This window comes from Mytilus edulis, chromosome 2 (assembly GCF_963676685.1).
Source record: "Mytilus edulis chromosome 2, xbMytEdul2.2, whole genome shotgun sequence".
NCBI classification, from domain to species: domain Eukaryota; kingdom Metazoa; phylum Mollusca; class Bivalvia; order Mytilida; family Mytilidae; genus Mytilus; species Mytilus edulis.
The window spans coordinates 63,101,808-63,126,859 of NC_092345.1; the positions used below are offsets into that span (position 1 = coordinate 63,101,808).

Genomic DNA, 25,052 nt, shown 5'->3' on the forward strand with positions numbered 1-25,052 from the left:
CTCAAACAAAAACTCGATCTTTCAAGTTTGTGGTTTCTGAATCTTCAACCATTTATGTATTCATAAGTATTAAAGTTATGTCGGTAAAATTTCATATAGCTTCACTAGGAAACTTTTAGGACAAGGTAAAAATTAAAAGTCACAATTTTCACAATTGTGTAAACATGCTCAAAAAGATGCATGCAACGCACAAAATTGACAAAGTGGTAAATCTTAATGTATAAAGAATACATAAAGATAGATAGAAACTTTCGTTTTCTCCTTACAATAAATACCCATAAAACGAAAATTGGGAGGGAGCACATTTTTAACCACCCAACTAGTTTTACCATTATTCCTTTTAATCTCGATGCAACACTTTCTTTGAGCGGTATATGTTTAAATATAACAAGACAACACCCAGAAATAACATAATACGCTCTTATCAAATAAAAACTACAAAACAACGAAAATAAATGCGTACCGCAATTAGATAAACAAAAGAACAAAGTAACATGTAAATATGAAATACGGAGATGTGGTATGATTGTCAATGAGTCAATTAACTCAAATCAAGTGATTTCCTTCAACAACGAAAAAAACCAATATCGTATATTGAGTCATAGATGGATTAAGGGGCGTCGCAACCCTTATGCAGGGAAAAGTTTGGTTGATTATATAGGGAATCACTGATGAAACATGACTGGAGTGGACCACCTCTTAGGATGGCCAGTGCCCACCCCCCCCCCCCCCCCATTTAAAAAAAAATCTAGATCTGCTATCTGAGGCTCCGACATAACAAAATGTGAAACAATTAGAATTAAAAAAAAACTGCCTTGTTTTATGACAAAAGCCTGATTCTTCAAAACATGCAGGATTCGCATCTGCATAAGTTAACTGATACCATTCCAGTCATTTATCATTTAGGATCATTTAGCTTTTGAACTTGTTCAATGGATGCAGTCTTGAGGAACGTAAGCCATGAAAGCAATTCTTATTTGCAGTAATAAAACAGTGGTGGGCATGCAAGAACATATTTTTAAAGCAAAAATCTGATGTAAATGCACATGATTTTACTACTATTTCTACATTGTATAACAATGTTTATAACTTCTAGTCTCATCCGTCTAGTAATGGACTTCTCAGTGATATAGCTTACTATGTGGTATAGTGTTTACTTTACTCATTGCTAAATACCGTACGGTGACATATAGGATCATATAGTTGTTAAACCTGTTAACTTCTTCACCATTTGACCTCTGGTGGAGAGTTGTCTCATTGGCAATCATACCACTGCTTTGCACTGACTTATAATTTTCTTTTTTTTCTAGTACCCCAGACTATGTTTGTTTTAACCTGGGACTATTATACCAACAGTAACTAATAGTATAATAGTCCTAGTTTAAACTTGTTTTGGTGAAGTTATCAACTCTGATACAATTGCACAGGCACTTGTCTCAGAAAAAAAATCCTATATACCTTTTATACTTTATATTGAGGTATATAGGAAATTTTTTTCTGAGACAAGTGCCTGTGTACAATTGCTAAAAAATAAGATGTAGCTAACAAAATGGAAAATTATAAGCCAGTGCAAACAACCTTATGCCAAAGTTAAAGTATGACAGACCAGTTATCTTTTAAATTCAAGATGTTCATACTTCGTAATCTGAATGTTTTTTAATAGGCCACGTTTCCGGAACTGCACGGAGATTTGTTCAACTTTTAAAATTAATATAGTTACCTCCCCTTTCTTCAGAAAACAAACCAAACAAAATGAAAAAGGTAATAAACAAACAAACAACAAATCTATTGTTATCAGTTTATCTGCATCGTTTGTTTTATATTTATTTACCCCTAAATAGATAGACACAATACATACGATTCAGTTGTTTATAAGTCAAAAGAAAACACAAAAAATAAAAATGGCAAAACTTACTTCTGAGACTGAAATACTAGTGATCAGATTTTCTTAGGTTCATCTGAAGGAATTGAAAAATATGGCTGTTTTTACACCCAAAAAGTTACAGATAAACGGATGCATCAAGGAAAGTTTGAAGGCGTGGCTGGACCTATAATATTAAAGTTAAATCAAGTCTATGACTATAATGTTTCAGAAAATTAATGACTTGCCTCGATTTTGATGTGCATTTTTTCCATTCTGCAGAAGATAGCACACGAGTTTCATTTGATATGGTCCACTCAGTAACACAGTTGAAATCACCTATTGTTAACAGGTGTCTATTGTCCATTAAAATCAATACTACTCACAACATCGATTTAATATATGAGGGGAGCTTCTCAAAGATTTTCCAAACTTAATTTATTTTTGCACCTTCTGCCTGAAAGAAAACAAAATGAATAGCAAAATCCTGAATATTTTCTAATTTTCTGAACCATAAAATGCATTTAAAATTTAATTATCTAGGTCCAGCCATGCCTTAAAACTTTCGCAGATGCACAGGTTTTTCTGTGCTCAGAGTAAAATTTGTGGTGTAAATATGGCCATTTTAGCCAAAAGATTATGATGAACCTTAATAATAATTAAAAGCATATTCGTGCATCCAGGTTGAGCCATATATTGAACCTGTTGCCTCCTCAAGACGCATCATGGGTGCACTAGTTGAGTCCTATCATTGAAATAACCACGGAAGTTTGAAATCTTAGCAATAAAAGTGATGAAGGTGTGTAGATATATGCCAAATTCGACTATCACAGTAGAGCTTCTTGCCAATGAGACAACTCTCCATCCAAGTCACAATTTGTAAATGTAAACCATAACAGTTCAAAGAATGGTCTTCAACACAGAGCCTTTGCTCACACTGAACAACAACCTACATTAATAAAAGGCTAAGAAAAAATAACTAGTGTAAAACCATTTCAACAGGAAAACCAACTGTCTATCGTCTAATCTATAAAAAAAAACCAAGAAACAAGATCTGAAACATTTATGAACAACATCAACAAACGACAACCACTACCATGACTACAGACTACATGTATCAGAAATTATAAAGTTTACCGGTAAACACAAAAGATGTCAAATGAAGCTAAGCAGTCTTCAAGCTGCAATAAAAAAAAACTAGCTGTAGCTATATACATAATGTAGCATACTGTTAATATTGCTGTTTTACTGATACATGTATACTTGAACTTCAAACAATCAAACAATGAAGGGAATATACTTAATTGCCAAGTTATCTGATATTGCTTTTAATCATCATGTTTGACTTACTCTTCACTTCATATTTTTAAGCCAGTAAACTTTTTTGGAGAAAGATATACTATGTTATGTACATGTTGTAAATACAAAATGTTTCATTTTATCAGCTCATGTAAAGTTAGTCTTGGTAGGACTAAAGATGTCTTCCAAGTGGCCATTGCAATTTCCTGTGATTACACTTCCTACAAATAGGTCAAAAGTGGTGACAACTGTGTCATTAGGGCTTGCTATACTGGGACTGATTACAGCATATTTCCGTCTAAGGAAGAAATGTAGTCAGAATGTAAAACGACAAGTTCCTGATGGAAGTGAACATAATAGTAGATTGCATAGCTATCTTAATGGAGGTTTGTTTTATTTATAAACCTAGACAGAAATCCCATCTCTTTATGATTTTAGATATAAAACACTATTTGAACATAACAGGAAAAGAAATACTAAATGACTACGAGAATAAAACTACAAATCAAATTAGCATCATTTATACAAAACACTTCATAAACCAATTCAAAAAACAAGAGTTTACTCAGGTAATCATGAAAGGTAAACAGTTCCTGTTCTTACAGCACTAGTGGGACAATTGTCATGAGTGTGTTTAGATATTCAACCATATACATGCTTAAGAAATGTTGCTACAATATATCTCATAAATTTAAGGAATTTAGTGTCTTTCAAATGTTTTTTTAGATTACTTGTAAACTTTCGATGAATATGTTGAAATGAAACTTTTTGTATTATATCTGCAATCCTATATCGCATTTACCTTGTCTGTCCGTCCAACAAATATTTGCATCACACTTTTCACAACTAAACACAATGACTTCATATTTGGTCAATAACTGGTCAGTTTCAAGTATGTAAGGTATTAGCACTTTTTGGATCTGTCAGATATATTACCTGTTTTCCAAATTTTGTTTTTATGTTGTTGGAATTATTGACTTGAATTGATAAAATCAATGGTGGCATATGCACGCAGTTCTATTATTTGTTTTAAATAAAGACGTTTACAACAATGTAAATATTCAGGCCTGAGAATGAAAAGACTACCCAGCTTTTTAACTTGCTGTTGTGGTTCACAGCTTCATTTGGTCATTATTGTAAGATTTCTATTTTATTACAGATGTGACAACAGGTAGAGGACATCATGCTGAGAGTCCATCTGGTAGTTCTACACTATCTAGATTTAACAAGACACAGTTCGGTTCCATGTCCAGTTTGGCTGCATCATCTGTATCCACAGTAACACATGCTCCGATAGACACAGGATCATTGTCCCCAATACAGCTGTGTCATCTAGGTAAATCTTGAAATTATTAAGATACATGTTTTCAGTTCTTATTTTGAATAGTGAAAGTGTATATTGCCTTACTGAACACATTTTTATACGACCGCAAAAATTGAAATTTTTTTTGTTGTATATTGGTATCATGTTGGCGTTGTTGTCGTCTGTAGTCCTCGTCATTGTCCGTAGTTGTCGTCATCATTGTCGTCCGAAGACATTTGGTTTTTCGCACTCTAATTTAAGTAAAAGTAAATAGAAATCTATGAAATTTAAACACAAGGTTTATTCCCATAAAAGGAAGGTTGGGATTGATTTTGGGTGTTTTGGTCCCAACAGTTTAGAATTAGGGGCCAAAAAGGGCCCAAATAAGCATTTTTCTTGGTTTTTGCACAATAACTTTAGAATAAGTAAACAGAAATCTATGAAATTTTAACGTAAGGTTTATGACCACAAAAGGAAGGTTGGGATTGATTTTGGGAGTTTAAGTCACAACAGTTTAGGAATTAGGGGCCAAAAAAAGGTCCCAAAATAAGCATTTTACTTGGTTTTTGCACAATAACTTTAGTATAAGTTAATAGCAATCTATGAAATTTTAACACAAGGTATATGACTACATAAGGAAGGTTTGGATTGATTTTGGGAGTTTTGGTCCTAACAAATTAGGGGCCAAAAGGGTCCAAAATTAAACTTCGTTTGATTTCATAAAAAATTGAACTACTTGGGTTCTTTGATATACCAAATCTAACAGTGTATTTAGATTCTTGATTTTTGGTCCCGTTTTCAAATTGGTGTACATTAAGGTCCAAAGGGTCGAAAATTAAACTTAGTTTGATTTTAACAAAAAATGAATTATTGGGGTTCTTAGATAAACATCTAAACATGTACTTAGTTTTTTGATTATGGGCCCAGTTTTCAAGTTGGTCCAAATTGAGGTCCAAAATTAAAATTTTTTTTGTTTGATTTCAACAAAAATTCAATCTATGGGGTTCTTCAATATGCTGAATCTAACCATGTATTTAGATTTTTAATACTTAGGACTGGTTATCAAATTGGTCCATATTGAGGTCTAAAGGGTCCAAAATTGAACTTATTTGATTTCATCAAAAATTGAATTCTTGCGGAGTATCTGGTTACTTCTTTGGCAGAAATTTGCACTGATAAAGATATCGGGCTGATTTTTGGTATGTGAGTTAACCATGATGAGTTACAGATCAAGTTTAAGTTTTGTTCCGCTCTGCTAATTTTTTCTGAAATCACGGGCTTTGGACTTTGATAAATTTTTGAAAATCACAGTTATACAGACTTTTTTTCTAAACGCCTTGAGATATTGGGCTGATTATTGGTAGGTGAGTTAACCATGATGAGTTACAGATCAAGTTTAAGCTTTGTTCCGCTCAGCTAATTTTTGCCAAAATTAAGGGTTTAAGACTTTAAAATTGTTGAAAATCACAGTTATACAGACTTTTTTTAATACGCCTTCAGATTTGAGCTGATTTTTGATAATTGAGACTACCATCATGTTTGTGTCCACATGTGTTGTTGAAATTGCAGATTTGTCCACTTTTTGAGATAGGGCCATTTGTGTCTTTTCAACACATTTAGTTTTTTTCTATAGGCTTTGTATGCACAAATTGGCACAACGAAGAAAACAATGTCAACTCAAAGGCAAATTTTAATCAAACCATGAAAATTGATAGCCACAAAACATACAAATCCACAGTATATTGGACATGATTATATTATGACAATTGAAATGCATAGATAGGCTGTCTACAAAATATTCTAATTGTAGCCTTTTTCTAAGTTTTCTGTTGTACTTATATTTGTACCTCAAAATTAAGAAATTACTCTGTTTCACAAATCCAGGGTCTCCACAAAAACCTTTAACTAAAATTACTCGCACAATGTGTCTATATTTTGTAAGACTTGTAAATGATCATTACACAATTTATCTTGTTTTTAAAGGATTTGAAACCTTACAGACAGCAGTAAGTTATTGGGAGGATGCAAATGGGAAATTATTATCAACTGAGGACCAATCAAAACCAGCCATGCACGTAAGTCAGATAATGATGGCTACCCAATTTTCAGAATACATGTACATTCTTTTGTAAGTCACTGAAAATCGAACAAAAAAAAAAAAACAGCTGTGTTTCAAATTGAGACATAAATATCTGCATCATCATACTTGATATGCTTTTATAACTTTATATATGACCACAAAAAATTTTTGCAGTCGTATATTGGTATGAAGTTGGTGTCATCGTCGTTGGCGTCGTTGTCGTCCGAAGACACGTTGGTTTTCACACTATAACTTTAGTTTTAAGTAAATAGAAATCTATGAAATTTAAACACAAGGTTTATGACCATAAAAGGAAGGTTGGGATTGATTTCGGGTGTTTTGGTCACAACAGTTAAGGAATAAGGGGCCAAAAAGGGGCCCAAATAAGCATTTTTCTTGGTTTTTCGCACCATATCTTTAGTATAAGTAAATAGAAATCTATGAAATTTAAACACAAGGTTTATGACCATAAAAGAAAGGTTGGGATTGATTTTGGTAGTTTTGGTCCCAACAGTTTAGGAATTAGGGGCCCAAAGGGTCCAAAATTAAACTTTGTTTGATTTCATCACAAACTGAATAATTGGGGTTCTTTGATATGCCAAATCTAACTGTGTATGTAGATTCTTAATTTTTGGTCCCGTTTTCAAGTTGGTCTACATTAAGGTCCAAAGGGTCCAAAATTAAACTTTGTTTGATTTCAACAAAAATTGAATCCTTGGGGTTCTTTGATATGCTGAATCTAAATATGTATCAAGATTTTTGCTTTTGGGGCCAGTTTTCAAGTTGGTCCAAATCGTGGTCCAAAATTAAACTTTGTTTGCTATCAACAAAAATTGAATAATTGGGGTTCTTTGATATGCCGAATCTAAACATGTATTTAGATTTTTGATTATAGGCCCAGTTTTTATGTTGGTCCAAATCGGGGTCCAAAATTAAACTTTGTTTGATTTCAACAAAAAATGAATATATGGGGTTCTTTGATATATGCTGAATCTAACCATGTATTTAGATTTTTGATATTTGGGCCCGGTTATCAAATTGGTCCACATTGAGGTCTAAAGGGTCCAAAATTGAACTTTTTTTGATTTCATAAAAAATTGAATTCTTGGGGTTCTTTGATATGCTGAATCTAACCATGTATTTAGATTTTAGATATTGGACCATAATAGGTAAATGTCCAATTTAAAATTTTTAAGTTTTTAAGTTAAGGTTCTTAGACCATATTCATTCTGTGTCAGAAACCTATGTTGTGTCAACTTTTTAATGACAATCCAAATTCAGAGCTGTATCAAGCTTGAATGTTGTGTCCATACTTGCCCCAACTGTTCAGGGTTCGAACTCTGCGGTCCTATAAAGCTGCGCCCTTCGGAGCATCTGGTTACAATATTGAACCATGGATGAAGGGTATGGTATAGCATAAGACATGGTTCTTCACACTTATAGGAACTTTTATGACACAGTTAATCTATTTTCATTTTGTTGTTGTAGGACAATATGATATTAATTCTCAGTATGAATTTGTATCATCTTTTTAGAACAAAGGGATGACAGTTATTTATGTATTATGTCTAATATAAAAATAGAAGATGTGGTTTGATTCCCAATGAGACAACTCTCCAACAGAGAGTTGGAGAACAAATGACATAGAAGTTAATAACTATTAATATTTACACAAATAAGATAATAGATTTGTAATGTTTTATAGGATGCAGAAACTTTAGCATTACATCAACAGTTAGAAAGATTACTGGACTCTTCTTACAGAATGATGGACAGTTATGAACGTCAGTGTGAAAGACAGGCAGATCAAGTAGCATTTGATTCTGCTATTACAGCATATACCACAGAGATGGAGAGAGCGTCATCAAAAAGAAGTTTAGACACTGGTTCCCAAAGTGACCAAGATTCATTTGTATCAGCTACAGATGTAAATACAAGTTATGATAGATCTTGTAAAATATCATGAAAAATATACTATTTCAAAGCCCTTAATGTAAAATATATGTAATTGCATGCCTCCATATCTTGTAGAAAGAATTTATAATATACCTGATATATACATATTTTTTTCAAAATCTACCTACCCATATATAGGAGATTTCATTTTTATGCTTTGAAAGGTAATGATATAAATAGAAATTTAAAAATGGAATAACTCCACTTGGCTGTATACAATTTAAATGGTAGTTTCTGTTATTTTGATCTGAGAATTTTATTTTATTTAAAAATTATAATTTCCTTTATTACTTTCTTATAGATGGCTAATTTAGCAGATTTAGACAACCATAGAGAAATGTTCCAACACTTACCATTGTATGAAGCAGGTCTTTTAGAATTAAAACATGGAACCATAACATGTAGAACACTCAGGTATACAACTCATGCATTAGAGGATGCAAATGGGGTTTAATATTTTAAAAGAAACATTTTATAATAATGTATTGAGTTATTGTTACAATACTCTCCTGCTAAATATAGATTTAAAAAATTAATATTTTGCAGTTACCACTGATATTAATTTTGACACTCTTGTGCCAATGTATGAAAAAGGCCATGTGTTTTGAACCAAAAAAATATCTGTATAGCTGCTATGATTTATAGGTAATCATTCTAAAAATAAAACAGAGGTATAGCTGCTATGATTTATAGGTAATCATTCTAAAAATAAAACAGAGGTGGGTTTTTTTCTAGACTTTCTTTGCATTCTGTCTTTCACAAAAAAAAAAAAAACACTGTGTAACAATGATATGATTGTAGGTCTCAATTTATTTGATAAAACACATGCCTTTTTGTCGAACCTGCAACTTTTGTTGCAGAAAGCTCGACATAGGGATAGTGATCCGGCGGCGGCTACGGCGTCGGCGGCGGCGTTAGCTAACTTCTTAAAAGCTTTATATTTTAGAAGGTGGAAGACCTGGATGCTTCATACTTTGTATATAGATGCCTCATGTTACGAAGTTTCCGTCACTCACATGTCCAATGACCTTGACCTCGTTTTCATGGTTCAGTGTCCACTTGAAAAAAAAGTTCAGATTTTTTGTAATGTTGAATTCTCTCTTATTATAAGTAATAGGATAACTATATTTGATATGTGCGTACCTTGCAAGGTCCTCATGTCTGTCAGACAGTTTTCACTTGACCTCGACCTCATTTCATGGATCAGTGAACAAGGTTAAGTTTTGGTGGTCAAGTCCATATCTCAGATACTATAAGCAATAGGGCTAGTATATTCGGTGTATGGAAGGACTCTAAGGTGTACATGTCCAACTGGCAGGTGTCATCTGACCTTGACCTCATTTTCATGGTTCAGTGGTTATAGTTAAATTTTTGTGTTTTGGTCTGTTTTTCTCATACTATATGCAATAGGTCTACTATATTTGTTGTATAGAATGATTGTAAGGTGTACATGTCTAGCAGGCAGATGTCATGTGACCTTGACCTCATTTTCATGGTTCAGTGGTCAAAGTTAAGTTTTTGAGTTTTGGTCTTTTTATCTAATTCTATATGCCATAGGTCAACTATATTTATACCCCCGCTTTAAAAAAGGGGGGGTATACTGTTTTACCTCTGTCTGTCCGTCCATCAGTCCGTCCGTCCGTCCGTCAGTCAGTCCGTCCCATGAAACTTTCGTGACATTTTTCTCAGGAACTACACATCCACCCTTTCTGTAATTTGGTATCAACATTTATATATGTCAGCCATACCGTGTGATGCGTTTTCAGATTCATCACTTGACAACTTTCTGTTTACTGAACACTTGTCTGATTTTACACATGATAGCCAAGTTGAAAATTTTCGTCACATTTTTCTCAGGAACTACAATACAAGGATTTCTGAAAATTGGTTTCAGGATTTATATAAGTCAGCTATACCGTGTGATGCGTTTTCAGATTCATCACTCGACAACTTCCTGTTTACCGAACACTTGTATGATTTTACACATGATAACCAAGTTGAAAATTTTCGTCACATTTTTCTCAGGAACTACAATACAAGGATTTCTGAAATTTGGTTTCAGGATTTATATAAGTCAGCTATACCGTGTGATGCGTTTTCAGATTCATCACTCGACAACTTCCTGTTTACCGAACACTTGTATGATTTTACACATGATAACCAAGTTAAAAATTTTCGTCACATTTTTCTCAGGAACTACAATACAAGGATTTCTGAAATTTGGTTTCAGGATTTTTATAAGTCACCTATACCGTGTGATGCGTTTTCAGATTCATCACTCGACAACTTCCTGTTTACCGAACACTTGCATATTTTTACACTATTAATATTATCCACTTGCGGCGGGGGTATCATCAGTGAGCAGTAGCTCGCAGTTTCACTTGTTGGTGAATGGAAATATTTTATGATCTTTATGTCAGTCGCGCAGGTTTTATTTGACCGTGACCTCATTTTCACGGTTCATTGCACAGTGTTAAGTTTTTGTGTTTTGGTCTATTTTTCTTTAACTATAAGTAATAGGTCAACTATATATGTTGTAGAGAAGCATTGCTAGCTGTACATGTCTGCCTGGCATGGTTCATCTGACCTTGACCTCATTTTCAAGGTTCATTGGTCTATGTTTAGTTATCTTGGTTAATGTTCTGTTTGTGTGATAGTTGTAATAAAACTTAGCTTTATACTTAGGACTATCAACATAATATCAATGATTAGTAAAGAAGGCGAGACATTTCAGCGTGTGCACTCTTGTTGAACCATAGTTATGTTATTGCTTTCGCAAAAAAAAAAACAAGTAATGTATGAAATTGTAATATATATGAAGTCCTTATAACGCTTTGTTAACAAATCCGTGTTCTAATTAGCACAAAATATATTTGACACATTCATACAAACTTACTGTTTATATTTTCTTAATTTTCATTGTTGTTCTGATAAAATATATACATTTTAGCTGTTTACATAAACTTATATCATATATTGTTTATCAAACAACATATATATGTCCTGCATATTAGTTTATAAATTTATTAATTATAAAAATGTAATGTACATACTCCACAGGGAGGAAACAGAAACAGCCAAACACTTACAAGGTATTTTCTTACTCTTCGACCTATAAAAAAACTGTATTTGTCCTATTAGAATCGAAATTATTTCTTCATGTCATGCTCTATACTCATTTTAACATGGGTAGTTATTATATTTCTTAACTTATGTTTTAGGACAGAAATGACACATTGTTTGTCAGACACAGAATTTCTTGCCAAGCTGCATTGTCTGAGATTGGCACTTGAGGTAATGTAGGTCTAAATAGCATTTTTGAAAAATGATCGTAACATTGAATTCCAAAATCATTGCAAAATGGTCACTTATTCTGAGAACAAAATTTATAAATAAAAAAAGTACCATTAGATAATAATCAACTTTCAGCATGTTCACCCACATTGTTTCAAATTACACCAAACACTTTTGATAAATATTTTACCGATTGAATCACTAAATTAATTAATGTGCAAGCTGCATATTGACCCTATCTCCTTAACCATTTGAATGCAATTAAAGAATATATTTATAGGTAGTCACATACTTATTCCATACTCTATGTTCATCTTTTCAGATTATATTTAGTAACAATTCAAACAAAGATTATTTCAGAAGAATGGGTAAACAGATAATTGGTGATATTCTTGTTAAATCTGAAAGAGTAAGTGAAATCAAGATTTGCATTTACATGTTCATAAACTATAATTCTATATTTTGAAAAATAATACTGGTTGTTGTAATTTTATTCATTTCCAATTTAACATAAATAATTTCTCGCCTTTTTTTATGCTTGAAAATTTCATTAATTCATTCTAAAAGAAATCTAATGGACTTCATTACCACTTGAAATGATTTTAGTAAAACTTACAAATGTGCATGTATGAAGGTAATTTTTAAGGAACATAACTAGTTCATCTCATATTTTTACAAAAAAAGAATCTTCCAATTAGAATTCTTCTGAATTTTCTCAATTAATTGATTGTGAGGCATGTGTGCCAATGATTTGCAATTCCTTTTAATTATTCAATCTGTTTTAGGATCCTGAAGAATTTTTTGTTGCCTATGATGAAATGATGGATTATGTATTTAAGTCTTCTAACTGGCCACAAATGGAAGAAGAATTGAAAGGCAGAGGGGTATGTATGACATGTGTGGTATATATTTTTATTATAAAACAAACATGTTCATAAATACTTAATACAAGAGGCTCCATGAATAGGGCATCTGAAGAAAATATGCCATGTTGAAAAAAAAAATAATAAAAATTACAAAATATTCCATTCTTCGCCCCTATCTACAATATAAAGTTGTAGAAGAAAATGGTAAACACATAAACAGACCAGCTGAAATACATAAGCTCAGTGGAGCCTTGTTGTTCATTATAGATTTTAAGTTATTTGAATGTGGATTTTGTTTAGCTTATTATATAAGTTGGCTCTCAATAAGCCCCTGCCATGGTTGCTCTAAACCAACTTATTTTCGCAAATACTTTATTTCATGTTAAAAACTTTCTAGACCACTTTGCAGCAAGTTTATTTTGTAAAAATGTTCTAAATACATTTAAATAAGGGGAGAGTGAACTTTTATATTCGCTATATTTTTCTACCTGCAAAAGATGCAAAAATGAAGCCCTCATTAAAATTTGTTAGTTTACAGTATATAATGCTGTTGTTGGCAAAGCTTGTAGTGGTGGATACATGTTTCTTATTGTATAATTGGTGAATTGCTTCAAATTTTATAAAAAGTCAACTGTTTGACAATTTGGTTGACAATTTATGAAAAAAATGTTTTATAAATACTTATTGTTTGACATTGATGTGAAGATATATTTCATATATAAATGAATTTTTCTTTTTGTAGGTAAAAAGTTTTACATTTTATGATGTTGTATTAGATTTTATTTTGATGGATGCTTTTGATGATCTTTCCAATCCACCCTCATCTGTCATCACAGTAGTACAAAATAGATGGCTTTCAAATGGATTCAAAGAAACAGTAAGAGATACTCTTTTTAAATTAAAGAAATCTTGTTTCTGAAGCAATTTTAATTTTGTAATGCTACTTGATTCCTTCATAATGAGTATCACAATAATAAGAACTCCCATTCTGGTATAAATGTACACAATCATTTCTGAATTTACATTAAATGATTGCAATAAGTTTATGGATTACATATAATTAAAAAAGTGTTTTGGGTAACAGATATTATTTTTTTACAAACTAAATAGCACTACGTTCCTATTTCTTTTTAAGTAGAGTATTTTATCTTTTAAATAATACAAAAGTTTGTCTATGATGGAGAGTTGTCTCATTTGCAATCATACCCCATTTTCTAACTTTACTACATACAATATTTCAGGCTTTATCAACAGCGGTATGGTCAGTATTAAAAGCCAAAAGAAGAATGCTCAAAGTAAGTAAATGCTTATGACATTTCAGTTATCTGCTACAGTCGATTCCACTTAATTGCATACCGCTTAATAGCATAATTCGGTTAATTGCATACTTTTCTCCTGCACAAAACCATTTCCCATTCATCTAATGTTAAATTGTACGGTTATATGCATAGCCCCACAAGTGGCATTTCGGTTAATTGCATAGAAAATAATTGCCAGCTAGATATGCTTAGTTAAAACTAACGAGATTTTTGACCAGAAACAGCAATTTGTAAGTATATTTTTCTTGAATGCATCATAATTTTTGATATTATTTCACATTTACTTATGTGTTATTTGAATAAAGTTTTAAAACAGTTTCTTTCGTGTTTATATGATTATAAAAAAGCCTCGATGTGTACACAGGTAAAGTTTCCCATATTCTATTTTAAGCCTCGAGGTCATAAAAATGTCAATCAGCTGATTGTTGTAAAAACACAATCATTCTATGATCTTCTATCTCAAAAGGTGTTAATTATTGATTGCATTTCAAACATTGTTCATAGATTACATTTTGGGTGTATTTTTAAAACATTAACGCCTGCTAATTATCGATCATTATCCAATGTGCAATCTCGTAATTTGGCTAGGGGTGATCTACATTTATGTTAAATATTACAGGGCATTTATATATGGTTGAAGAATTTCATACATCAATCTTTCACTTTTAATATTTTTTTAAAAGAACATTAACTTAAAATTATTATATTTTCTCATTTTCAACACTCGTGTCCAGCAAATAACCCGTGTAGGGCCCCATTACCTGCTGCTTTGCATATATACGAAACTAACGAGGTTAAAGTAACAGTATTACATCACTGTGCAATCAGTAAATACTGCATATTAAAGGCAGTTCATTACACATTTATTGTATCAAATGATTATAAACTGTGTAGCATTGTTCAACAGTTTGTTTTAATCAAAGCGTAACAATATAATTTGTACATCCGGGTCATAGAAACAAATCTATTTTTAGAACAATTTTATTTTCGTATCTCAGGTAAAGGAAAAGTCGGTACATAAATAAACTAAAACTAAATGTGTTCATAAACTTTATTGAAAGAATAAACAATGAAATAAAATGCATGACACTAGACAAATAACTTTTATTAGAATAAATAATCATTCATGTTGTAAGTGGATTATGGACGTTCATCTTTCTTCAGGATTTCCTTTACTGATATGCACTATCGATGTCATTTGTCTCCGTATTTTGGCATTTCGGATATAAGCATACTCCGCTTTATTGCATAATTTCATCTGACAAATAGGCTATGCAAATAACCGGAATGTACTGTAATATTCTGTCTTCTATATAATTCTTTACGTTTAGATCATTGAAAGTTTTTAACTCAATAAAGCATAGTCTATTGAATTATCTATCTCAATCTGAAGATACATTGCAGTAGAAATGTTTACATGCTAATTGTGAGGAAAAAAACCCACACACACACAGGAATATTGTGATCATATGGCATTCCACAACATCTTATTAACTTCTTAAAAGCATTCTAGAAGAGATTCCGGTGCAGGGTTGGATACAGTGATATATACTTCCAAGTAAAATCAGGAGTAAGACAAGGGTATGTCATGTCATCGACACTCTTCATTATAGTCATTGACTGGATATTGAGACAAACAACTGCTAATACACAGAGAGGTATAAGATAGGGCACTTTCACCACTTTGGAAGACCTAGATTTTGCTGATGACTTAGCATTAATGTCTCACACACACCAACATATTCAAGATAAGACCTCAGAACTAGAAAAATATTCAGGACAGATGGGGCTGAAAATCAACATAAAGAAAACTGAAGTCATGACACTTAATGTAAACAACCCAGGGTCAGTATTGCTTGATGGAAAAACATACCACATGTTGATACCTTCACATACCTTGGCAGCACTGTTACTACCAATGGCGGCGCAGAATCTGACATCAAAAGAAGACTATCAAAGGCAAGGTAAGCTCTTTACAACCTGCAGGCTGTATGGATATCTGGTCAATATACCATCCGTACCAAACTCAAACTTTACAGCAGCTGTGTCTTGCCTGTACTTCTGTATGGTTCAGAATGTTGGAGAATGACAGAACAAAACCAAAATAAGTTGTCTGTATTCCAAACTAAAAGTCTGAGAAGGATTCTGCGAATCTTTTGGCCACCGAAAATATCAAACGAGAACCTTTTCATCAGATACCAACAGACATGGGGCACACTACAGAAAATGCCAACGACAGACAAAAGTGGAAAATCTTTGTTACTGCCCTACACACCCATGGGGTACAAGGGCAGTAAGAAAGTACACACAGGAATTGAAATGATAAAATAAAATGGTTTAATTTAGTCCTGGTATCTATGATGAGCTTATTGGTTACTTTCTTAGAACTTTTGAATTTATAGGGAAGAATTGATATAAATCATATACATAGAATGGTCTTTCATTACTAATTGCTGTTATTATATTTTTAAACAGGTGCCAGATGGGTTCATTGGAAGATTTTACAGTATAACAGAGCATACAAGTCCAGTATTAGCTTGGGGTTTTCTGGGACCAGATTCACCATTAAAGGAAATATGTCTCTATTTTAAAGTAAGATTTTATGAATTTTTTGCACATTGATAAGAAAAAAAATCAGAAAAATTCTGTTTGATTCATGTAAAAAAAAATTAAAATGCAAGTTTTAATTACTGCGATGATAACCCTGTCACATTTTTGGCAATAATTAAGACATCGCAATAACTTCTTACTTACAGTATATCTTAAAATATATTTTTGAAAGTTCTTTCATTTATCAAGAAGTTTTTAGTGTTTCAAGTATTTGAGAAAACCAAAATTTGCTAGGCCAACATAAAACGTGGGTTTAACTGTCAACAAATGAGTTTTCAATGTCGTATAAATGAGATGGTAGTAAGGCAGAATAAGCAATTTTGTAAATAAATGCCATAAAAGTAGATATACTGTGATTATAGTGGTTGACAATAGATAGGTCATCATATTAGAATTTATTTCATTTAACAGTTATGTTAACGTTAATAACATATTTAATAATCTGGAGGTTTCCTGTAAGAATTATAATACCAAGTAATAGAACACTGTGTTTTTATTATTGTAGGATATAGTGTTAGGGTTCATCTGTGATATATTTAGTTTTGAGAAAAGCCGGTACACAACACTTGATGACTTAGCAGAGGACATTTTCAGACTTGGCAAACAGAGATGTGAGGATGCAGCTATTAAACTAGCAACTTAATTAATAATTTATATTTTAATACTCATACTTTATTCAGTCTAACTGACTTTTCATGCATTTATAATTATATATTGATCCATTAAATGGACTAGTTATCAAAAAATGAACTCTTGGGGTAAAAAATACTTGCTGGTTTGTCAGCGATTATAATAAAAACACAAATGTAGTGTCACTGTATTGTATACATACACTGTAACAATATTTTGTTATTGTGTGTTACTATATCTGAATCAGCTGGTTGTCACCATACAAAATGGCAGTTTAAAATAATTATATTGAAACATTCTGTTTATTCTAACATGAGATTTACAACCTGCCATTTCTAATTTTAAATGGGTAAAATTCTAAATATTAGGTCTGTATATTTAACTTTGTATTCACCAAGTGAAGTTAGGCTTTATAAGTCATGTAGCAGAAGTTAGTTTTGAAAGCTTCACTAAGAAAACTATCGGACAAAATCTGATAATACTGAACAGAATTACTTCAGATTTGCTGAACAGCTGATAGAGATTAGTTGTAAAGGAAAATAGTTCAAGAAAGGTAAAACACTTGATCTTGATCTGTGTTTTGTGGTATTGAGCTTTGAGTAAAATTTTAGTAACGTTTGCAGTGGCTGGTCCAGAGGGGGTTCTGGGAATTGGCCCCCCCTTTTTCTTGACGATCAATGCATTTGAATGGGGACATATAACCATAGACATAGTATCCATTTATTCAATGTGATTTATCCAACAAATGTTTTCGTAACACTTGTCTTAATAATAGTACTGGAAATTTGTTGTAATTCGTGAGCACTATTTTGATCAGTAGGTCACCTACTCCCTATTTAAATTTTTCAATATTTTAGAATACAATTAACATTTTCTTCACACATTTTTCCAGTAAGAAATGATTTCATGTTTGGACAGCAGCATGTCTGTTATGAGCTGTAAAGTTTGAATGCTTCTCAAATATATTAGACACCTACTACTGTAAATTCAGAAATTATTGCATGCATTTATTATTGCAATTTTGTCATTTTAGACTAAAATGCGATTTGAATTTTTGCGATATCAAGAAAAACCTGTTTAATACTTATAATTATAATTTTTTTTTTTTAAGGAATACGAGTTTTAATTATTGTGATTAAAACCCTGTCGCATTTTTCGCAATAAGAAAAACATTGCAATAATTTCTAAATTAACAGTAGCTGTTTTACAGTAAAACTATGAATTTGGAGTGGTATATGATTAATATTACAACATGTGCAACATCTTGTTAGAGTAAGCATTAGAGGCTTGATTTCTTTACTCAGGTATTTTAACATGTATGTATAAAACAGTTATTTATTTCAAAGTCAAATCTTGAGTTGTGAATGTTAACTTTGTCTCAAATGACGAAACTATATATACTCCTGGATGCTAAAATGCAGACTGACTGATTTTCCTTGGGAAAATAATTATGATAGTCAACTTTGAGGTTTATTGGTAATTAACAAATTAGTGCACCATCGGATGGCGATAAGGGGATTACAACTTGTAACACCTGTTGCAAATGTTAATTACCTAGGGGTCATAAACTTGTCAAAAACATAATGACAGGTAAATTTATAGTATTTTAATGCGAAAATATTTTTACACTTTCAAAATTTAAGTGACGAAATTAATTTGAAATACTTTCGTCAATGGGAAAACTCTTTCGTAAAGTACAAAAGTGACGAGTGCTAGCAAAATCACTGCTTTGAGTTTTGTTTTGATTAATGTCTGCAAACTTTAACTTTTATGTGTTATTAAAAGTTATACTCACAGTTCCACCAAATGCTTTAAATACAATTCTGATGCCAAAACTTTTTACTTTTCATATGCATTGTAATATATTATATTCTATGAGTAATATATTGTTGTGTCTGAAATTTCAATTGCAACTAGGCAATTTTTATACGACGCAATAAATTTTTTATGATGTTCTCATCTGCGTCGTCGTCTGAAGACACATTGGTTTCCAGAAACAATAACTTTAGTTTAAGTGAATGGATTTTTATGATTTTTTTTTCAGAAGGTTCAATACCACAAAAGGAAGGTTGGGATCGATTTTGGGGATGATAGTCCCAACCATTGAAGAAGTAGGGGCCCATAACAACCATTTATCTAGTTTCAGGATAAAAACTTATGAATAGGTATTTCAATTGGTCTGAAATTGTACCACATTGTTTAAAACCACAAAGAGAAGGTTTGGGTTCATATTAGGGGTTATGGGGCCAAAATGTAGGAATTAAGAACCAAAGAGGGGCCAAAAAACAAACATATTTCTAGTTTCCAGACAATAACTTGTGTGTAATTGTATGGATTTCTCTGAAATTGTACCACAATGTTCCATATAACAAAGGGGAGACTGTAATTAAGTTTTTGATTATTTGCCCAAAATATATAGGAATTAGGGGCAAAAAAAGGCCAAAAAGAAGCATTTTTCTAGTTTCCAGACAATAACTTGTGTTTAAGTGTATGGATTTCTCTGAAATTGCACTACAATGTTCCATACTTCAAAGGAAAGGATGGGATTGAGTTTAAAGGTTATTGTTCCAAGGGGGGTTTCATGAAGTTGATGAAGTTTGGGGGGGGGGGGGGGCGATTTTTTGTTTACAATTTTTTTTAAGGGATTCCTTTTTTTCAAAATTTTTCAAGAAGAAATATTCTATTGCACAGTATTGTGCAATAGATTTGTTTGATCTTTGACCACATTTATTTTGTGACAAAAACCTATATTATGTCAAAAATTTGATCACAATCCAAGTCTAGACAGTATCAAACTTGAATATTGAGACCAAATTTGCCCCAAATGTTCAGGGTTCGACCATTGCGGTCGTATAAAGCTGCACCCTGCGGAGCACCTGGTTTAATTGTAAAGTTAGCCATGGAAAAGTACTTAAAAAAGATGTCAATATTGCCAATTTTGTACTTATTGAAGAAAATTGATAAGATTTATATCAACAATTTCAAAATTTCAACTCTAGTTTTGATAACTTATTTTGCTTTTTTATGAGGGAAAAATGATTTCCTTTAGCATAAATCCTCATTAAATGACAACAATGGCTATGAATATTTTGTGCTATTAAAGATGAGGAATGAAATCACATGTTTGAATGCACAAGTATACATGTAACAGATAATCGTTAATGAATTAATAGATTTTTAATTATAAATAATTCAATGATTTGGATTTTTCTTTTGACTGTTGAAATGCATGTTTATTTAGAAATTAATCATATTGTTGTTTGTTAATATATATATATCCACCATGTAAAGTGAAACCATAGATTATGACATTTATGCCATAAACCAGTAATGTTATTTGTTTTTATATGATTAGATATTTTTGTTAATACTATCTGTTATGTGTTAATTCAGTCATGCAAGATTTTTAATAAAAAAAAGTACGGTACCACAAAAAAACTTATTTTTTTTTCTTCGTTTGGTCTGCTTGCATATCAAGCCTGTGACTTCTATTGCAGACAGTGAGACAGGGAACATGATTTGGTGGTGCTAGAGACTGCAGCGTTAACTTATTACGTAAAGGCTTTATATAATTATATTTCAGACAATAGAAGAGCTGGATGCTTCATTCTTTGTATATAGATATCTTATGTTATGAAGTTTCCGTCTGACACTTTCCTTGATCTCATTTTCATGGTTCAGTTACTACTTGAAAAAAAAGTTTATATACTGTTATGTGAATTATGAGTAATTAGAATATCAATGTTTGATATGTGCAAGATTCTCATGCCTGTCAGTAGGTTTATAGTTCACCTCCAACTCATTTCATAGGTCATTGAACAAAGTTAATTTTTTGTGGTCAAGTCCATATCTCAGATACTATAAGCAAAAGGTCAATTATATTTGATGTATGGAATGATTGTAGGGTGAACATGTCTGTCTGGCAAGGTTCATATGACCTTGACCTCATTTGCATGGTTCATTGGTCAATGATAAGGTTTTTTGTTTATTTATCAGCTACTATATGCAATAGGTCAACCATATTTTGTGAATTGAGTGTTTAAGTTTTACATTTATGCTTGTCTTGCAGGGTTCGTATGACCTTGACTTTATTTTTATGGTTCATTGTTCAATGTTAAGATTCCATGATTTCATCTGTTTCTGGGGTACTTTTAGTGATAGGACCCCTATTTGGTATATTAATGATCGTAAGGTGTTCATGTCCGTCTGGCATGGTTCATCAGACTGTGACCTCATTTTCATAGAACATTGATAATGTTAAGTTTCAAGTTATATTTGTAGTTAAAGATTCGTATCACAGGCTTTCAACATGAAATAAATGATAAAATAAAGGAGAGACATCGTTTGTTATCTTGTTCTTTCAAGTAGTTAATTTAATCAAACATTGTTGTTTTATTAGCCAAGTTCAAAACCAGTTTCTACTATGTTGATGCTAGACTGGTGGGCAGGTAAAAGTGGATACTTAATTTGTGTCAAATACTCATATAACTTTTTAACCCTGATCCCTGAAACTTCAGACGTAGATTGAACATATTTCAACAACTCCTACACCTTTCAACCAAGATTTCTGTAATTTCTCAGGAAGTTGGTACATATGTTGTCAGAAGTTGTACACCTATTGTGTGCTACTATTGAATTGTTTTAGATCTTTTATGCCCCCGCCGTAGCAGAGGGGGCATTTAGTTTTACCCTTGTCTGTCTGTACGTCCGTATGTCCCAAAGTTGGTTTCCATTCTCTAACTAGTTTGCCTCAACTCAATGTTATGAAACTTCTACACAATACTTAGTGCCATTAAATACAGATCAGGTTTGAATTGAGGCCGTCACTTTTACTGTTCTAGAGTTATGCCCTTTTCAAATTGAAAAATTGCTGAAAAATTTCAAAAATATCAATCAAGTCATTTTGTTTTTTTGAGTTATCTTCCTTTGCCCATGGTTATAGTTGAATCAATAACAATCAATTCTTTGAAAATTGGAGTTATCTTTCTTTGTCCAGAATGGTAGTTAAATCAACTAAAACCAATGCTTTATACAATGCAATATTCAATTTTACTACCAACTGATAAATTAAAGCAATCTTTACCATTCAGTGCTTACAAGCACTTGGATTACCATTCTTGGGTTATGCCCCTTTACAATTTGAAAATTTTTAAAGATTTTTTCGTTTCTGTTCTCTTAACTTAAGTTTGACTCAACTAAATTTAATGAAATGTATATATATTGCTTATTACCACTAAACTCAGTTTAAGTTCAAATTTTGGCAGTTTCACTTTTACAGTTCTTGAGTTATGTCCCTTTATAACATTGCTAGCAGGGGCATCATCTGTGTCCCTATGGAGTGGGTCTTATCGGGGTCTAAGCGTGACACAGGATTTCAGATTTTTTGTAAGCGTGACACGTGAAAGACAAATTAATGTGCCTTGAAAACGGGAAATTAAGTCCAGCGTGACACAGGAGTTACAAAAAATGAGAATTGCTTATGTACATAGTGTAAGCGGGATACAGGAATCTGACAAAACAGTAAGCAGGTTCCGGGATCAGAACCCCAATGAGACCCACTATTGACACATTCCCCATTTATTCTTTTCGAACTAAGTTATTTTTCAGCAAAATTTAGTGGCTCCCACATGTATATGTATTTAAAGCTGACCTGCATCACCTTGTTGAAATCTGAATACCATTAATTATTGTTTGAACCAAGTATCCTAATTGAACCTAGCTATGGTTGATTATGCCCTGGTAGGAAGGGAAGTACTCTACTAATTGTGAGATGAATAGATCAAGGATTAGATCTTAGCAGCTACCTATAAATGAATAAAATTTTCTTTAGAAAATGTACGTCTTTTTATCAAAATGAGACTAAATGTTTAATTCTTATTTCTTTTAATTTTTTTTGGGTGTATTATTTTAAGATGATGTATCCTGTACCAACATGATAATATGATATTTTAATAAGTTAATAATTAAACATAAATATATTATATAAGAGTACAAATAAATTTTCTCATACATAATTACTTAAAAATTTCCACAGCAAAATGCATTTTTTTGGGGGAAAGATGGCTTCCCGCCTATGGGGTTGATCAGAGTGACATTCCCTCACATCATTCATTTTGTTTTTATAGTGTGGAAAACCCCCGAACAAATCTAATTGATGAGAGGGAGACACACAAATGAATAGTTTGTCTTTAAACACTTTTTTTTACACATTTCCCTTCTGTTTCTCGCGAAATTATAATATCTTGAGCTCTCTTTACACTATTTACGTTTCTTTTACAATCCGGAAAAATCAGTATGACGAGATATTCTAAATATATTCAACCTACATTGTATTTTATAGTGACGTCATTGTTGGAATGCCACACTACGCAGAAGCAGGGGTATCCTTCACTGGTTATTTAAATCATTCTCAGAGATCGTGCACTAATTAAAAATTGGTATTTGTTAAATTTAAACATAGTAATGTTTGCTGTAGATGATTCAAACATCAACATGCAATACTTTAATTTGTAGGTCAACATCAACATGATCAAAGTAAACAAAGATCGTGGTGATACATGAGACAGGGGAGAGAAACGAGTTTTTTTTTAAAATTTTTTTCTGTAAAATTCTGTTTTGAGAATCTTCCTCCAATTCAGGAGCACCTCAATAAATTAGTAATTATCCACTAAAATAAAAGTTAATGTATCTGAACACTTAAAATGTGACATTTCATTTGATATATTAATAGTAGTCTTCCATTTAAACTAAATCTTTGTGTACCAACATAACCATTGTAATGGTAAAAATAAATTGAATAAAATTAAAAATGTTGCATTTTGTTGTGCGTACCTATTTATTCATGAAATTTAGAAATATTTCAAAATGTAGGATTTTGAAACAAGCTTCACACAGTTTACATCAATCATATTGTTTTTTATTACTATATATACATGTACCTGTATCCTTGTGATGAGAGTTGTAACTGGGAACTTTATCAATGGAAATCTAAAACTGAATAGATTTTTCAGTCCAAACTTTCCATAGAAAAAACTTTAAAATCTTAGAGTACTGTCACAAAAAATGGAAAATGGCACTAGCCTGCAGTTCAGTGGTACACAATTAAGATTTCCAAAAATATTGAAGTTGTTGTTAAATGACAGAATTCAGTTGAATTTTAGTAAATTAACTATCAACTTTAATCGAATGTTTAGATTTAGAAGATGCAGATCTCTTCCATTGGTTGAAACTGAATCATAAACTAAGGAAAGGAAATTACATTAAACAACAATTGATTTCGATATTGTCAACCTTTCTACATGTTCTAGCTGTTCTTGTTTTCATTATTTATATGAAGACTATCAAAAGATACCCCCCCCCCCCCAAAAAAAAAAATTGAATAGAAACAAGGGCCGTCTTTCCCCTCAGAGCTATTCAGCTCTTTGATTATAATTTATTCCCTAATTTATTGTCTTTTATACAGTATATGGAAAATGTATGTTTAGATACATGAAATGTTTTCAAAATAGAATGCACTCCACTTTAGTTTTACCAGTAAATTAATTAAATTCTTGGAAAAATGCTCTAATTTAAAAAAAAAAAAAAAAAAAAAGGTCAAAATTCAATGAAAAAAAGATTTAACAACTAATAAAAATATAAAAATCATTTAGATATTGATAAATTATTGGAAAATTATAGCTCTTAGAATTTGAAAAATCTTAAACTTTAGACACTCGGTTGGTACATTAATAACAACGTTACGAAGTAGTGAATATTATTTTAAACAAGGATTTGTATAGTTTTAAATTATGGAAAAGAAGCACATTTCCCGGAAAATACCGATAAGGTCCGGAAA

At 31.8% G+C, this 25,052-nt stretch overlaps 1 protein-coding gene across 1 annotated transcript; it reads left to right on the forward strand.

Annotated features, from left to right (window-relative positions):
• The first annotated feature begins 1,719 nt into the window (after nt 1–1,719).
• LOC139512637 (mitoguardin-like) lies at nt 1,720–20,656 on the forward strand. Its single transcript, XM_071300391.1, has 13 exons — nt 1,720–1,761; nt 3,307–3,546; nt 4,320–4,496; nt 6,447–6,538; nt 8,249–8,470; nt 8,801–8,913; nt 11,721–11,793; nt 12,116–12,202; nt 12,579–12,677; nt 13,402–13,536; nt 13,901–13,954; nt 16,454–16,570; nt 17,094–20,656. Exons 2-13 carry the CDS (start codon nt 3,339–3,341, stop codon nt 17,229–17,231), a joined length of 1,515 nt encoding a protein of 504 aa, XP_071156492.1. The 5' UTR covers nt 1,720–1,761; nt 3,307–3,338; the 3' UTR covers nt 17,232–20,656.
• The last annotated feature ends 4,396 nt before the right edge of the window (nt 20,657–25,052 follow it).

What these genes read in the sequence shown, in the direction of transcription:
- LOC139512637 (XM_071300391.1), top strand. Translation starts at nt 3,339, where the DNA reads ATGTCTTCCAAGTGGCCATTGCAATTTCCTGTGATTACACTTCCTACA. An exon ending in AAGAATTGAAAGGCAGAGGG is followed by an intron (nt 12,678 to 13,401) that starts GTATGTATGACA and finishes TTCTTTTTGTAG; the next exon opens with GTAAAAAGTTTTACATTTTA. An exon ending in CAAATGGATTCAAAGAAACA is followed by an intron (nt 13,537 to 13,900) that starts GTAAGAGATACT and finishes ACAATATTTCAG; the next exon opens with GCTTTATCAACAGCGGTATG.